The 17,960-nt window shown below is 31.2% G+C and overlaps 1 protein-coding gene across 13 annotated transcripts in view; it reads right to left on the bottom strand.

Annotated features, from left to right (window-relative positions):
* LOC129921564 (putative uncharacterized protein DDB_G0291608) overlaps positions 1–17,960 on the bottom strand; it is a 226,328-nt gene that overhangs the window by 167,483 nt on the left and 40,885 nt on the right. For all 13 annotated transcript variants that reach the window (XM_056003452.1, XM_056003453.1, XM_056003456.1 and 10 more), the window contains exon 2: positions 11,812–12,431. In XM_056003452.1, coding sequence (XP_055859427.1) covers positions 11,812–11,883 — 72 coding nt within the window. In that variant the 5' untranslated portion in view covers positions 11,884–12,431. The remainder of the gene's footprint in view (positions 1–11,811; positions 12,432–17,960) is intronic.

Raw genomic sequence — 17,960 nt, 5'->3', positions numbered from 1 at the left:
TTTGCCACACTTAAACAAAAAAAAATTAGGAGAGTATCAATGTTGAATTACATTGATGAGGTGTATTTTTCTTTAGTCAGCGCATATGCTATAAAAAAAACAGAATTGGCAGAATTTTTTTGTTCAAGTATAATTCTGGCAGAATTTTGAAAAGCAGAATTTTAAAAAGCAGAATTTTGAAAAGCAGAATAGAAAAAAAGCAGAATTTTGAAAAACAGAATTTTTGTTAAAAAAGCAGAATTTTTAAGCCAGAATTTTGACCCGATCCCAAAAATATAGTATGTATTTTCTCAGGTGTATTTTAAGTGTCGCACCGTGAAATGGATTTTAATTTTACTTTTCTACACGCGGAGTATCAAGGATATCATTCAATCGGTTCTCGAGATATCATGAAAAATAAATCTTCAACTTATTTTTAAGCTAGACGTTATTCTTTGGAATTTTTTTTATCAATATACAGTCGAATTTCCCTCAAAGTCGAACTTTTTCACCATTTTTAATGAACAATTTTGAAGAAAAATATTTTAAAAAATCCCTCCAACTCGAACCGATTTTCGAGTCCCGTGAAAGTTCGACTTAGAGGGAGTCGACTGTACCTACATTATTTTTTTTTTTTCACTTTCATTCACAAATTCTATCTCGTTGCAACTTCATTATAAACTCTGAATAAAAACCTTATTCAAAACTAGGTTACAAATAAATTGAAAAAAAAAACAAAAAAAAAAAAATATAATGAAAGATAACATCTAAAAGCAAACAAAAACACATGATGCACCTGAATAAATTAGAAATGTAATACGAATACAAAAAAAAAAAGTGATAAAATAAAAAAGCTTTCCTTCTTCACAAACAAAAAAACAAAAAAACGAAATGAAATGAAAAAAATATCTCAACATGTAAATAAATCCTCCCTCGGTTTTTTTTTTTTATTTGATTTAAAAAAAATTAAAAGATAAAAGATAAGAATATTTATTTTTTCTCGTATATCCATTGACAAAAACTTGCAACGGATATTCCTATACACGTTGTTGCTGGTTTAAATCATCACAAATATTTGACCTTGGTAAACAAGATAAACAATGTGGCGGAGCAGCGCCCTCGCATTTTTTTAACTTTTTTATTAATTTTTTTTATTCAAATAAAATAGGTTCGAAACAAACAGGTGGCGTCATTAGGTGACTCTTTTTTTCTTTTTTGTGTAAGTGTGTTTGTAAACACTTTAAAAAGCGTCATGGAAATGGAGTTTGTGTTAAGTCGACCGGAAATACAGCCATTTAGTAGTGAGCAGAGTTGTTATATCAAAGTATTACCTACATTTTGTGGGTTTGTAATGATGGTGTCATTATTGTTGTCATTATTATTGTAATCAACCTTACAAAATATGGAGAGAAAGTGTGACTTTAATTGAATGGTGTATGACCTTTATGTTTGCTGAAGGTTTTTTTTTTCAGTACAAAAAAAAAAATTAATTAAAGTTACAAAAGACAAAAGTTGTTTTCGTTCAAAATAAAAACGTCCCATCATTTTCTGCAAAATTTCGCAATGTGAACTGTAGAGATGAAAATTTCAATTTTGCAAAATGCACTTTTTGCATTTATAATAATTAAAAGTGGAGGACCGAGATCTGTACCCTTAAATTCTAAATCCCAAAGAGTGATATTTAGTGATATAAGTAAAAGAAAATCAATAGATTTGAAGTTCCACAAGGTTCGGTTTTGGGACCATTACTTTTTTTTTTGTTTACTTTAATTCTTTATTGAAGTTGCCTTTCGAGGATTGCAAATTTTTCTTTTTTTTATTAAGACTAGGTGATTAAATTTCTGAATAAAACGACGAGTAAGAAGAATTATTTCCAACTGTTTCAAGATACATCTCTAAAATTCTAATTTGCTAAGGACCGCCCTAAAAATCATGCCTAGCCAGCGAAAAAATACAATTTTTGTTAAGTTTTTATCTGATTGTATTTTATGCAAATGAATTACATTTACCCACCCAACTGACAACAATATCAAGAAAAATCAATTACCTATATTAAAACCAATCCCATAAAAGATTCTGAATTGTTTCAAAATCCACCTACATAATACACATGTACTGTAAACACGGTGCAGGTTCTAAAGAATTGTAAACAACAATTTCAACGGATACAGTTATTTATAATAGTTTATAATAAAAGTGCTTCCAAGTTTTTATTAATACAAACGACAAAATTATGGTAATCTAGTATTTTTGTCAATAAATATGCTATAATAAAAGCAGGTAGGCATTAAAGCTTCATTAACTTATGTTTATACATAAAAATTATACAATTTAAAGACTCATATGACTGGAATTTAGAATTTATTAAGAAATTCTAGGGTTGGGTTAATGTTTTGTTTTGGTTAGGTATTATTCTAATAAAAACAGTTAAAAGTGCTTCAAGTCTATGTTAATGAAATAATTTGAATTAATAAAATGAATGGATATTTTAAAGCAAGGCGATAAATTATGTAAGAAGAAAAAAAAAACTTGAAAAACATGTAAGGAAAATAATCCGGCGCATACATATATTAGGTGCTTCCGACCATATAAGACAAATGGATTGTGTTCTGAAGAAGGCGCCTTGGAGCATGGTTGCCACTTTAATAGATATTTTTTAGCTTGCTTATAAATTTTTTGGATAATTTTTGATAATCTTTAATTTATAATTTAGATACAACTCCGCTTTCAAAAAAAAAAAAAAAAAAACAAACAAACAACATAGTTTTATTCATAATTTAAATCTGTCTTCGTCGACAGAACCATAAAGTTTATAACGCTTTTCTTAGTTTGTCTATTTTTTCCGTGTTTGTTATGGTTCTTCTTATACCTGGCAACCATGACTTTAAATCTTAAACATAACCAAGAAAAAAAAAAAACAATCTATTAACTTTGTTTTTGTTAAGAATGTAATTTCTGGTGGGATTTTCAAAATTTTAAAGCGAAAGTAAACACGAAAGGCATAATTTTTGTGTGTGCAATACACACCAAGGTGTTGTTGGGAGAAAACCAATTTTTCATGAGACACACACGGATTGGCTTTGTAATACCCAAGGAAATAATTGCTTCAGCACCCTCATGGGGGGTTACTGTTGATGAAAATTCTCGCGAGAGGATTACAGGAGGCTTACACACCTCTTGTGTTCTTTTTTTAAGAAGAAAGAGAATATTAAAGTGTCTAGAATATTTATAAGGTTAATTTTTTGTATTCCGTTTTTTTTTTTTTTTTTTTTGAGTGCCACATATGTAGGTGATATAGGTTCATATAAACAAGGGTTGCTGAAAAGGAGAGCTTATAGTAAATGGTGGTAGCCGCCATATTGATAAAAGCAATTTGCATAGTAATTTTTAAATAATTTAAAAATCTGATGGTGTTTGAACCATTAATTCTTGTGTAAAGTGTACACAATTCGTGTGACTTTTTTAAAGTAAAATTGAATACATTTTACATTATCAGCGAGTGTATCAGTAGAAATATGTATAAATATGCTTGACGTAATAAGTAGTAGCAATGTAAGACACTCACTCGTCAAATGCTTTGTTTAAGGAAAGAAAAAACTACCTATAACATGCAAATATTGTCACATTGCAATTTTCCATGTGAATCTTTTTATAATTATATGGAGGTATTACTTAACATTTTGGGAAAGCTTTTTTCCGCTTGATGATTTTTTGTATCATCAGTAAAAGACCTGATGTGACACTTATTGCATTTGGCAACTACTGTTTAGGTAACAGTGAGAATTAGAAAATGTTACATGAGAATTTTATAAATAAAAAAAGACGATATTTACAAAAAAAGCAACAAAAACAAAAGGATGAATAATAAAACGAAGAAGAAGTTTAACAACAGTAATAAAAATAAAAATTAAAATTATTCAGATGCAGGAACATTTATAGAGAAACTAAAAGGCTAGTTGAAGCAGAGAATTAAAATTAAGTAATTCGTTCACTAAAATTTGATATTAATATTACGAAAAGATTTTTTTTCGGAGAGTGTTTTAGTGTTTTTTTTTTTTAAGAAAAAAACTTTACAGAATTTTAAATCAAAAGCAAATACATTTATAAAAAATTGTTTTTTACCAAACTTAACTCTGGTAATAGTAAATTTTTTCCAGGGAATCAAAAAAGGCAAAATGAACGAATTGAAATTTTTTGATACGGTTCTGAATTTGTGTTTTTTTTTTTATGAAAATTATTATTATTATTATTATTATTATTATTTTAAAATTAATAGTCCAGTCAAGTTATACTTTTGCTGAGAAATAATTCGCAACTGCAATTCGGACTCATAATTTTTTCTAAAAAACAATACGAAATAAAAACACGTTAAAAAAACAACGGCAACACTTACAGTTATTAATGATACCTTTTTCAAAAGACGCAATTGTATGCTTTATTGTACTTTTTAAATCAAGTTTTTTTAATCAATAGTTTTTGGAATAATCGACCTCAAAGTTAAAATTAGGGAAAAAAAAATTTAAAAAACATTGAATACTATTTTTGTCATGACCATTTATTTCAATACAAAATTTACTGATAAAAAAATTGCTTCAATTGCAGTTGCGAGTTATTTCTCAGACTTCCATACCACCAAATCTAATATGACTAATCTAAGTTAACTTTTAGAGGAGCAATCATTCTTATAAGATAATATTCCTAACATTTTGTTCAATTCACCACATTTGTGGTACGACAAGGAGGAAGGCCTAACGGCTAACAACTGTCAACCATTATTAATTTGCAAGAATAGAAGAGACCAACAATTTACCACCAAGTCCAAAGGGGTAAGCATAGATGTTCTTTTTCATGACAATGATATTCTTCGAAAGCTTTGTCAATTTCTCGAAGGATGCAATTCCTCTGAAAAAATTGTTTTAGGTGTTGGAGAGTGGGATTCAAACCTAGTTCTCTGGCATCATATTCCATCGCACTAATCATTGCCCCCAAAGTGACTTAAAGTAGAAAAAAGAAACATTAAAAATTGATGGCAATACCTACGTGTGATACCTTTTTGCAAAGATAGAAAATAACTCTTTGTCTTTATTTTCAAATTGAGTTCTTGCAAATGAAATAAAATTTTAAAGGCACTATGTACATACATATTTCGAATTTTTAATTTTTTTAATGATTAACTGAAGATAGCTTTGCTGAGAACTAAAATAGAATATTTAAACCTTCTGTCAGAAATAGAATTTATGATTTTCACGGTCTTCCTATACAAAAAAAAAAAAACTCAATAAAAACCAAGTTTTAATAATAAAGATTGATATTTTTAAACAAAACCATAGGATTCATAAATTAATTGATTAAATTTAACTTTTGAAAGTAATAATATGAACAAAATGAACGCACATTACAAGTGATTGACATCATAAGTCTTTGTTATAGTCATTTCCACATATAAAGCGATGATCAGTTAAATCACTGGCCCTGCCAACTAAAACCCAATAAACTGTGAATAAATTTTTGAATGACAACATACACGCTCTTTCAAACATCAAGTGCATCATCTGTCATTCTATCTCACATAGAAGTGCATCTTCTTATCGTTTTGTTGTTTATATCTGACAGTAAGACATCAACAAAAAGCCTCTTAAGTTTATAAACGTTTTCATTCGATTCAAATCAATCTGTTTTAACAAACTAGCTTATTGACATCTGAAGAAGAATTTGAGACAGCTTTTCTATTATCTATCAATCAAATGAATGGGCTTCAAAAAAGCTAAAGCACCTTAAGTAGTAATGTTTTCAAATTTTATCTATTGGTGTTAAAATTTCTTTGAAATGCCACAGAAAAGATGGAAATGACCTTATTTTCCCCCCTTATAATCGATACAGACCAACCATTCAGTCACTCAGTCTGGGTCTTTCATTGTTTCGTTTTTAACACTATGCGAGAAACTATTTAAATGACGAAATTATGGAATAATATTTTCGTGTGTCACAAACACATTTCTTCAGTTTTTGTATTATTTTTTTTTTTCTTTCTTCTTTACTCTGGTTGTTCATGTTGTTCATTGGTGTCATGAAAAGTATTTTATGAGATCTTTTTTGACACCCGTGAAATTGTTAGCAACACTTTAAAAAAAAAAGGTCTCCACGACAAAGGGAAGAAGAATTGATATTGTGTACGAGCACGAATGCGTCTTTTTTTTCTCAGTTTCGGACCATTTGTTGTGGTTGACTTGAGCTGCTTTAAAAATGTTAAAAAAAAAAAAAAGAAAATAATAGTCAGAATATAAATAATTGCGTGCAGACAACAGTTTAGTTGTTTAATGTATTTCAAGCCAAAACTTCCTTGACTTGGATTATGTTAATGTTTTTTTTTTACCAATAACTTTGCTTCTTCAGCAACCTAAAAGTTTCTTCTTTCTTTTTGAATAAAAGTGGTTGCACATTCATATTTAAAGACCAAAATAAATTTCAAATTGAAAAAAAAAAAAATGCTCATAAAGAATTAAGAAGTTACAAAGTGGTAAGTCGAATTCGATGATGAAGTCTGGAAAAAAAGGAAGAATTGAAAAAAAAAAAAACTGTCTTGGAAGAAGTAAATTTTCCAGGAAAACCTAAAACAGATGTTTTTTTCGTAGGTGTGGAAATCCTTAAAAGACTCTATGATGAAGAGGAAAACGTGTGCTTATAGAAGTGTAGGACTCTCCCAACCAACAACTCTGCTTCCATAAAGCTTTTTGGAAGGCATAGCTTCACAAAACTAGACCAACCACACTTAAAACGGGAGCGGGTCAAAACTCTGACTTCAAAATTCTGGTTTTCAAAACTCTTCTTAAAGAAAATTCTCTTTTTCAAAATTACGGTTCTTTTTATTGTTTTTCAAAATTCTTCTTTTTAAAATTCTGCCAGCATTTTTTTGAAGAAAAAAATTCTGCTAATTGGTTTTTTTTTTCATAGCATATGCGTTTACTAAACAAAAATACACCTCATTGATGTAATTTAAGTTTGGTACCTTTCTAACTGCCTAGAAGACTGACTTTCTTTTTAACCTTTCTATATAGGGGAAGTGGGGGCAAGACCGTTTTTCTTCTATTTGTATGAAAAAAATTAAAATTGGCAACACTTAAATATAAAATAAGTGGCTTCTGGTAAGATAAATCATGTCTGTTAGTATGAGCAAGTTCAGTTGGAACCACAAATAGTTACGCTAAAATTTGTGTTTTTTCATGAAATTGTTAACTTTTATGTGAAAAATAATTTGTACTTTTGAAAGTGAAATAATTAAAAATCTTAATTTTTTTTTTTTTTACGTGTCTTATTATTGAAAAAAAAATCCATTTTTACAGAAAAAAAACGGTTTTACTACCAACAGAATTTGATAGGGCGTTCTTACCCCAATGTGGGGCAACACCGTTTTTTGTAAGATACCTTCTTCTTCTTCCTTTTTCTCGGCGCTGTTATGATCTCGATGTCGAGGGGATCATAACTATCCCACGTAACTGCTTCACACTAGTGATCCGCCTGTGGGGTTCGCCGGGTTGACCTCAGAAATCGGCGGCAAGCCTCCCGGTTTTGTATTGTTCCATTTCTAAGGCCAACTGAATGCTGGTGGTTTTGCATTTGCTTGTACCAGGAGTTTTTAGGCCTACCTTTCTTTCTATTTCGTGTTGGAACGTTGTATGATATTGCTTTTTTGACGGGGTTCTCAGGATCTCTCCTTTGAACATGGCAATACCAACTGAGTCGGTCGTGTTCAATTTTTTGGGAGATGGTGTTTTTAACATGAAGGCTTCCTCGGATCTTCGTACTTCTAATTCTATCAAGCTTTGTTACTCCTGCTGTCATACGAAGCATCTTCATCTCAGCTGCCGTTAACTTACTCTCATACTTTTTGTACATTGTCCAACATTGTGAACCGTATGTGAGTGCTGGACGCACAACTGCTGTGTAGAGCCTTCCTTTCAGCTTAGGGGGCATTTTTCGATCACAGAAGATAGCAGAATTTTCCCGCCACTTCATCCACCCTACGCTTACGCGATGATTGATATCGTCATCACAAGTACCTTCGTTATTTATCATAGACCCCAGATATTTAAACTTTTCACACTTGGGAAGCACTACACCATTCAAATAAATGTCAGGAATAGGCCTGTGTGGATCAGAAAATGGGCAGCATAGGTATTCTGTCTTTTTCGCGCTTATGCGGTACCCACTACCTTCCAGAACATCCACCCATACATCAAGTGCTCGTTGCAGGGATATCGGGTCTTCACTTATGATGGCTCCATCGTCAGCAAAGAATAACTGATGCACTTTTGGGTCCGTCACTTTGCCTTCAAGCAGGTAATCAAGAACGGTAATAAAGAGCAGAGGACTCAAGACGCTTCCCTGGTGTACACCTACTGTGATTTCGAATTCTTCGGTGACTCCAGCTGCACATCTTACTTTAGTAACTGCTCCATCATACATGTCCATAATTATCCGCACATAGGTTTCCGGAACTCCTCGTTGTCTGAGGGCCACCCATATCAGATCTCGTGGTTGTCGATCGAATGCTTTTTCAAAATCAACCAATACCACATGCAAATCCTCCAAGGAATCTCGATGTTTTTCCATAATGATTCTTATACTCTGGATTGCATCTGTGGTTGATTTACCCGCAACAAACCCGCACTGGTCATCAGATAGCCTTATTATTTTTCGCAGTCGGCTACCCAAGACTCGCTCAACGATCTTCATGGTGTGTGACATCAGCTTAATCGAACGGTAATTATCACAGCTTCGAGTATCACCCTTTCCTTTGTATATTGGAAGAAGGTAACTTTCCCTCCATTGATTAGGCATTCGATCACCTCGTATAAGCTTGGAAACAAGAACCATGAGCCATCTAGACCCGATGTCTCCCATCTTTTTCCAAAACTCTGAGGGTATTTCGTCTGGCCCAACAGCTTTTCCCTTTTTGGAGTATTTTACAGCCTCACTAACTTCTTCGACTGTGACATCGGATACTTCGCTTAAGTTAGGTGAAGCTATTGGAAAGTGTAGCCTTGGAAATTGTTCATTTAGAAGTTCGTCACAGTACTGTCGCCACCTGTGGAGAATTTCGTCGTTTTCCACAAGTAGTTGGCCTTGAGCATTGTTAATAAACTTCGGCGAACAGATCTCCTGAGCATTTCTTCTTCTTTGAGCGGCTATTTTGAAAATGGTTGCGCCCTTATTCACGTTTTGTCGTAGCTCTTGAATAGCACCAGCAGTCGGGGTAGAAATTTCATCTAGCTCCCGATATAGGTCTTCCGTATTCTTGGCTTGAATTTGGGCACATATCTTCTTCGCTTCTTTCTTGCAGTTTCTGTATTCCACTTCGAGGCGTGACTTTTGCTCTGTATTATTAGAGGGGCACTTCGACCAAGCTTTGAAAGCCATTTTCTTTTTACTTACAACTGCTTTAGCTTCATCATTCCACCACCATGTTTCTTTGCCTTGTTGGTTGTGTCCTTTTGAAACCCCTAACAGTGTTTTGGCTTTTTCTATGCAAGTTCGCTGTAGGAGGTCCCACATACTTTGTGCTGTACTCTCTTCATTTCGAAAAATGTTGGTGTTGTTATACAGATAGTTTTGCATATTCGAAATAAAAGCTTCGCCTTTTTCCTTATCCAGATTATACCATTTGATCTTCCCAAAAGTCTTTGTCTGTTTGTTGTCGTTCACTGTCTCCATAAAAAATTCTGTCAGTAGGAGACGGTGTTGGTGGGCGATCGCTTCTCCCAGTATCACTTTACAATCCTTGACCCGAGGTTTCATGAAACTAGATACCAAATGGTAATCAATCTGGGTCTCATTTCCACCACTGCTGTAAGTGACCAGGTGTCGGCTTTGTTTGATGAACATGGTATTTAGTACGATAAGACCATATGTTTTGCACGAGCTCAGGATGTCTTCACCAGGAGAGTTCCTAGTGCCGTATCCGAGGCCTCCATGGCAATCTTCATAGTCTTCGTTTGTTTTCCCGACATGTCCATTTAAATCTCCGCCCACGAACAAAAACTCTTCTTTTTGTAAGATACCTATTTTCTCAAAACATATTTTCTTTTGTTTAGTATTTTTTATTTTTATTATAATTGTGAGAGTTCCTGCCAAAAACGTTAAACTTAATGAATAAAGAATTTATTTTAATTTAATGATGTTTTTTATTGGTTTTTAAGGCAGTCAAAAACTAAAGGGCGGTCTTTCTCCCACTTCCCCTACCGTTGAAAACTAATTAGAAACGATGTTGTATGATACAAAATATTCCTTTTTTTATTCCAGACCCTTTTTAATTATTTGCAGAATTTTGTAAAACAGAATTATTATAAAAAGCAGAATTTTGAAAAATAGAATTTTTAAAGAATTTTTAGAGCAGAATTTTGACAGAAGAATTTTGACCCCAACCCACTTGAAACTTAAATCAGATGGAATGTATCTTTTTCGAAGATAAGTAACGTGTTGTAGGTAACTTTCCGGTTGAAGATCTTACTGATTCTGCAATTTTTAAACGGTTCACAGCACCAAATCGGAAGAATTAGTCTTTCGCAAACTATTTATGTATTGTGGAGAATTTCTACAATTGTTCTATTATTATGTTCAACTAAACGTTTTCTATGCTTTTGCGTACAATTTGTTACTTCTTTGACAAGCGTGGTGGCACGGGGCACCCTAAAGTTGTATACCATGTGTTCAGACAGGGTTAAGTAGGTACCTGCTTTTAAACTAATAATTTGTTTTTGATACAAACTTTAGAATATTGTCCGAGAAATCAGTAGGTACATTTATCATTATTTATTATTTAATTCTTCGCATTTCTTTTTAACTTGCGTTTTCTTGAGCTTTATTAACAAAAACTGGCAATTTATAAATATTCTAATACGTGAAGATCACGTGGAACTAGAACACTACCTTGTGGTACGTCAGCCACTATTTTCTTGAATAATAGTTCCCATATCTAACAAAGAAAATTCTGTTTTCTAGATATTCGCTAAGAATTGCAGGTAGGACTTGTTTTAACATTTCGTGGCATACTTTGTCAAAAGCTTGAGACGCATCTAAAAAGTCCTCTGATGTATTGATATTACAAGAAAAACCGGAATGGACCTGTACGGTTTTATTTTATTCTTTTTTAATTTCGTGCTTTTCTTGTTTTAAAAACCCTTTATAAACCCAGATCTAAAGTTAAATAACAGTCGTAAAAAATTACTTACCTTACTCTTTAATAAAAATAACAAAATTTCAAAATACACTACAAAAACTCTTATCTCAACTACATATTAAGATTGTTTTTGATATTAACTTGTGTTTTTATAAAAAACAAAAATTTCATCAATCACATAACAAAAATTGATAGTCGTTTAAATTTTACCGGTTCTTAATTAAACTACATATAAAACAGATACTTAATCAAGTCAATATTTTACGGATTCCAGACAATTTTTAAAGGCGCTAAATGGCTATTATGCAACGCCCACATATCGTGTCATATATCTTTAACACTTTCATTCCATTAAGATAATATCATCATAAAAGATACAAAATTAATATATTTTTAATATATTCTGGTTACAAAAAAAAAACTTAATAACAAACGTCAAACAAACCGGACCATTCCACACCTCTTGATAATTATCAATTATAATTAACTGACTGTGTTGTATTGTGATGCAAATGCCATTACCACGCATTTCCACCTGTCATTTACTCTTGTTAGTAAAGTATCAAGTTATTTAACCTGTTTTGTTTTTTTTTTTTCAATATCACTTAATCAAAATAATAACAAGCGTGAAAAAAAAAATAAAAACAAAAACCTACCTTCATATCAGCAATAATCTGCTGGAAAAGACTGCCAAGGGCAGATCCATCTCGTTCTAAACTAAGATCCATTTTGATGATGATGAGTTCTGTAATTCTTTCAACTCAGGAAGTATCTTTAAAGAATAAAATTCACGTTGTGATAAAAAAAAAATCACACGGAAATTAAATTTTACTCTTTACGAGGTTAATACTCAAAACAACGCGTTGTTTATTATTTTTTACAATATTTTTAAATGACTTCTTTCACAATTATTTTAATTTAAAAAAAAAAACACAATTTTTAATTTCACTACTTTAAAATCTAGGTTGACACGATTTTTGACATTTTTTTTTTTCAATTTTGCTTTTTTTTTGTAGTTAAGTCTTCTTTAGCATCAGAAAGACTACAAAGAGATGAAACTTATTACGTCGACACGACATTTTAAGTAATTTTTTTTTAGTACTTTTTATGTTTTAAAGTGTTATTGTTTATTCTTGTATAATTTTGCAATTTTTTTTTATTTTATTGGATACTTAAACGCACACATTAGGTTGTTCGACTTGTAGTTCTACGTAATCCAATGAGTTTGAGCTCTTTAAGACTTTTAATGTATCAAAGATTGTTTCGTATTTTTTTCCTAGAATGAAAGAAAAAAAAAAGTTGAATTAATTTCATTTTTAAACGAGTTGAGTGAATAAATGCATTAAAAAGGTTCAAAGTCGGGGTTGGGACAAAAAGTGGAACAAGATTAACGAGTTTAAAGAAATAAAGAATATTTTTTGCTTTAAATACTTGTCATATTCAACCCTTGGGTTAGTAGGTCGATACGCTTAGCGAGTTTCTTGTAAATGAGTTATCAAAGTAACAAATAGCATTTTTTGTTGCTATAAAAGTTTAGAAAATAGAAAAAAGGAAAAAACAAATCTGGTAAAATGCTTTGAAACATCTGGATTTAACTACAGTTGTCCTTTTTTGCTTCAAAGATGATGTGGTGAGGAGAGAATATTAATAATTATAATTTCTTTTCAATTTTCATTTGGCGGATTTTTTGTTGTTGAAAAAGTTTAATACTTTGAGTGACATTTTGTAAATGAAGGGAAAGTTAGAACAAAAATTATTCAATTTGGTTGGGAGTCTCATATTGAAATATTTCTTCAAATTTCTTTTTTATAGAATAAATAAAGGCTAAGAAAAAATTACAGTTTTTATCTGACTGAGACATTGAAGCATTTATTTTGAAAAAGTGATACACTTTTGAAAATTAACAAGGGTCATTCGATAGAAGACAAACTCCCAGAATAACGCAAACATAGTAACACATAATTTTTCAAAAAGTAGAAGTATTTAAAGTTTTTAATTTCTGAAAAAGTTGTTTTCCTAGACACTTCTCACTTATTTTCAAGCAAGATAGGTAAGCATTTAACCCTAGAAAACGAAAGTGCATAAGCGTCATAATTTATTCAAGGTAAAATCTCAAAAATATCCTTTTATTTTACATATTATAACTCTCAAAATTTGGAGACTATATTAAGTATCAATTCTTGGATGGTTCTTTGATTTAGATGTATAAGAGTCGAAATTCTTACAGACCCCAAAATGAAGTGCATCAACAATGCCGGTTTTTTAATTAAAGATTGTACCTAGTAAAAAACGTTACCAATCATTGATTTTTATTACCAGATACTACAAAGTTAAGTTCAAGATGGTTTAATTTATTGTCTTCTGGCCAAAAATTGCATTTGAATACGCATAAATAAAATGTAGTTTATGGTTAGATAAATTCAGAAAAAACTTTTAAAACCCAGACAGTTTGGTTAAAGCCAAGGAAGATCTATATGATGGCAATAGTTTTTTCAAGGTTCCACCCTTTCATAAAAAAATGCATTATAAATGCACTTTACTTTTCAATAACCCCGCTAGGATCTGAAAAAATTTCATATCTTATATGCATCATCAAAGACTCATCCAAGATATAAATCATTTTATGTTATCACCCACGATCAAATTAATTCAGTGGGTTCTTTGTGTCTCATGTGTATTTTGACCCAAAACAACGTCATTTAAAAACTAAACCTCTGCTTATGGCAAATGATCTTAGGGTATTTTTCAATGCTGCATCTCATGGAACTAAAACCAAGACAAACGTACTTCCCTGAAAAAAGTTAGGGCTGAAAAACACTTTATAGATTGCAAATAAGAATCGTCATAGCCAGAGATCAGAAATAAATCTCAACCTTTTGAAAGGTTCCTTAATAACTCTTATTTGTCGCCATTTTCAATAAAGGTCATAAAATAACCTTTATTTAAAAAAAAAAAAAAAATTCGGTCAAGGCCTGAGAAAAACCTTTATTTTGTATTTTTTTATGTTTCGGTCAACCAGTGAGATTTATCGCTGAGAGAAAAAAATTAATCTCATGTGCAAATGTATCAACTCCTAGAGACATGGGAGTGGTGCCATATGAAAGCTTATATTCTCAGCTACCCGATAGTGGTAAAATCGGGTTTTTGGATTTTTTTTTTTTTTTTCAAAATTCAGAGAAAATCGCGTTTGAAAGTTGGGATAAAATTTTTTTTCGAAAAATCCCCGAATCTTTGAACGCTCCTAGAAGCTAAACCGCTTGAGAGCAATTTTTGGGAGTGATGCCAAATGATAGCTTGTGTCATGGGCCTACGCTTTGCACATTCTCAGATTTAAAAAAAATCATCTTCCATGTAAAACTTTCACATCATGCCTATTTTGTCAGAATCGGGCTTAACTTTTTTTTTACCTTTAAGTTTTCCCGGTTTGAGAACGCGTGCACCTACAGGGATGGGAGTTGTACCCGAATGTAGGTTAGAGTCCCCGCCACCTTTTGGCATCAACGGGCGGAAACGCTTCTGGAAGCTGAATGCTTTGACCTAGATATTAGAACATTGGTCTCCTGAAATATTCGAAATTGCATTGGTTGTGCTTGTCGTCCCAGCGACTCAAATCACAGTGGATTTTACTTTAAACGAAAAGAGATATAATCTTGGGTCTAAAGAACTTTGAGACTCTATTTAGTTTATACATTATTTCATACATAAACTTAGAAAAAACATCGATAACCTTTACACCGATAACCTTTATTTTTGATTTTTTAAAATAAATCTCAAACATTAACCGAAACTATTTAAAGTATTGTGGTAACTCTCAGAGAGAAACCGATTGAAAATAAAGGTTGACTGTTATTTCTGGTCTCTGGTCATAGCAAAGTTCCGGGGATGGTTTTTTGAAAAAATTCAATCATATTTACAAGTACGTACACTGTTTGTCATCTTTAATAAAAGTTTACCAAAGCAAATAGATATTAGGTATATCTGGATTTCCACAAGGAAAACACTTTTACTTTTTTTTTTATTTTTCTACATAAATGATTTTTAGGGATATTTGATATTGTAAAACTCTCAAATTCGCTGAAGACTTAAAACTTTTTTTCGTTTTTAAAAACCTAATTGGCTATTTATTTTAAAAAAATGACATCGATTATTATGAATATTCCTTCATATAAAATTATAATTTTTGAAAATTAACAAAACAAAAAAGGTGTCAAGTGTTTTTTTCTTTTCCAGATTCCTAATTTGCAAAATCATTGTCTTTTCATCTAAGCAAGTGGTACTTCCAGATGCCACAACCCAGAGGGAAGAAGCCAATCAACCTTATAATTTTACCTTTTTTTTCCTTCTTTGTGAGATAGGTACATACATATATCTATGATTATATGTATTTGCAAAATTTGCATTTACTTTCGCCAAATAAAGAAATCGAACACAAAAAAATATTATCTATTCGTTTTTTACACATTCAACTGCTTCTTCTGATTAGGTCTGTTTGGGTACTGCCTAAAACAGAAATATTTCAACTTTTTTCAACTTTTTTAACCCAATTCCTGTTTGGGTACTCTGAAATTGTACATTTTTTCTCAAAAAAGATGGCCGCGAGAGAGAAAAAGATTTCCCCTTCTTGCGAATTTCTGCCCAAAAAATTTCATCGAACAAAAATCTGAAATCTGTCAAAAGGTAGTGCTTTCTCTGTTTTTCTTTATTTGTTCTTGTCGTACAACATAAAGAAAACAAACTACAAACATGGTGGCGTGTATTTTTTTCTTGTTTTTTTTATTTATTTCGTTTTAGTGGTGTAATGCTCAAAACAAATTAATATTTTATGAACAAAATAATAAAAAAAAGTGTTTCAAAAATAAAACAAAGTGTTTTTAATATTATTCATTTCTTTTTTTTTAATTTGTGTTTAGATTTTTTAATGAACAAAACAAAGTACAAACATGGCGAGTGGCTATGTTTTGTGTTTTGTTTATTTTTATTTATTTTTATTTTTTGTGTTTTAATGGTTAAGAAGTGCTTTATTTTATAAATGATTTATGAAAAAATGAATAAAAAAAAGTGTTTGTAAAACAAAACAAAATGTTTTGATAGTTTTTCTTTCTTTATTTTTTTTTCAATTGGTGGTGTTGTTTACATTTTTGTTGTTGTAGAAAAAGTAGCAGAAAATTTTGTGCCAAAAGCGTACTTTTACACAATTTTTCTTTCTCTGAGAGAATTTCATCCCCACTCCTTAAAATTTGACAGGTTTCATATTTTTGTGCAAAAAGAACCCAAACAGACCTATTAAAATGCGCAATGGCGGGCGTTGATATCAGAACTTTCAACTTGTGTCATACGTCAAAACGGTATTAGGGTGAATAACTTAGAGTTTATAATATGCCATCGGTCACAAATTATGTATGCAACATACAAAGTGTCAATGAAAATTGAATTATTTTTACCCTCGTAATTTTTTTTTCTGGAAGAAATTCCTTTGTGGAAGGAAGGTTCTTCGAGATCTTGAATAAACTAAACCAATAAATATGTAAGTTTTTAAATCATATGATTCCTAAACTCCTCTTGTTGGGGGAATGTAAGACAAATTTACATTTTCTGCAATTCAGATCCCCATGGACATATAAATTACAAAAAAAAAAAAAAAAACTCATTCGTTCAGTATTTTTGATTTGCAAATAAAGTATCACCCTTCATTAATTTTCATTCATTATTCTTCATTCATTCATTCAATCAAAAAATATCAAATTCCATTCCACTAGAAAACACATAAGCTTCAAAGAATACACATAAACAATACACCCTTTGCAAAAATGTACTTTACATTCCTCTGTGTCTTTATTTTTGCAGACAAAAAAAGAAAAACATTTATTTTTAAAATTCAAACGACAAAATGTCCATCAATCTATAGACAAACTGAAAGAAAAATGCACAAAAATGCAATATACAAAATTGAATTAAAAAAAAAAAAAAAAATTTCAAATCTAAATTCAGTTCAAATGACAGCAGGAACGTGACCCTTATAATTTGGAGAAAAAAAAAAATAAAATTATATAAATTACAAACCTAATAGCATAGGAAACCAGAGAGAAAAATAAAGCAAAGGAATATAATTTTTTTTGCAATTAGAAATAATTCACACGTTGCGAGAGGGTAAGAGCAATGAAATTGACGGAAGAACTGACTGGCTCTGCATACCTACTCTCTTGACGAGGTGTGTGATTATTCTACAAGAAAACACATGAAATTAACCCGTAGACGATTATATAGATATATGAGTTGTTACGACGACACGACGATGTTAGTACAAAATTCTATATAGACAACATATGGGGGTATATAATCCAACAATTTCCGGTGTAATATTCTCGACAATTTGCGAGTTTCTTATGTTTTATAATGCGACCACTACTAGCTGTTGCATGCGGGACTGACTTGCACTGACAGTGAATTGGAGAGCAGAGCCGGAGGTAATTTTTGTTCCGGATGTGCAAAAGTCTTTTGAAAAATTGACAGAAACTCAACAGACACTAGACTTGTACCTATGGCATAGATCAAAAACACAAGAAGAACCAGTTGAGTTGAGATTACTATGGAACATGGAATACGTTACTTTCAACAATATTGTAATAGAAAATAGGAGTGCAAAGGTGAATTTCATCACGAAGTTATGTCACTTCAATGTAGGAAATTCGAATTTTATCGAATCAAATAAGAAGGAATATGCATTATTTTTATGCAAAACAAATTAGTTCCCAACAAAAATTAAAACTATTTTCCATAACTATTTAACTTTTGACAAATTGGCGTA

The sequence above is a fragment of the Episyrphus balteatus genome, chromosome 1 (assembly GCF_945859705.1).
Source record: "Episyrphus balteatus chromosome 1, idEpiBalt1.1, whole genome shotgun sequence".
Taxonomy (NCBI): Eukaryota; Metazoa; Arthropoda; class Insecta; order Diptera; family Syrphidae; genus Episyrphus; species Episyrphus balteatus.
The sequence above is the reverse complement of the archived record's forward strand: the minus strand, read 5'-3'. Positions and strand labels throughout refer to the sequence as shown.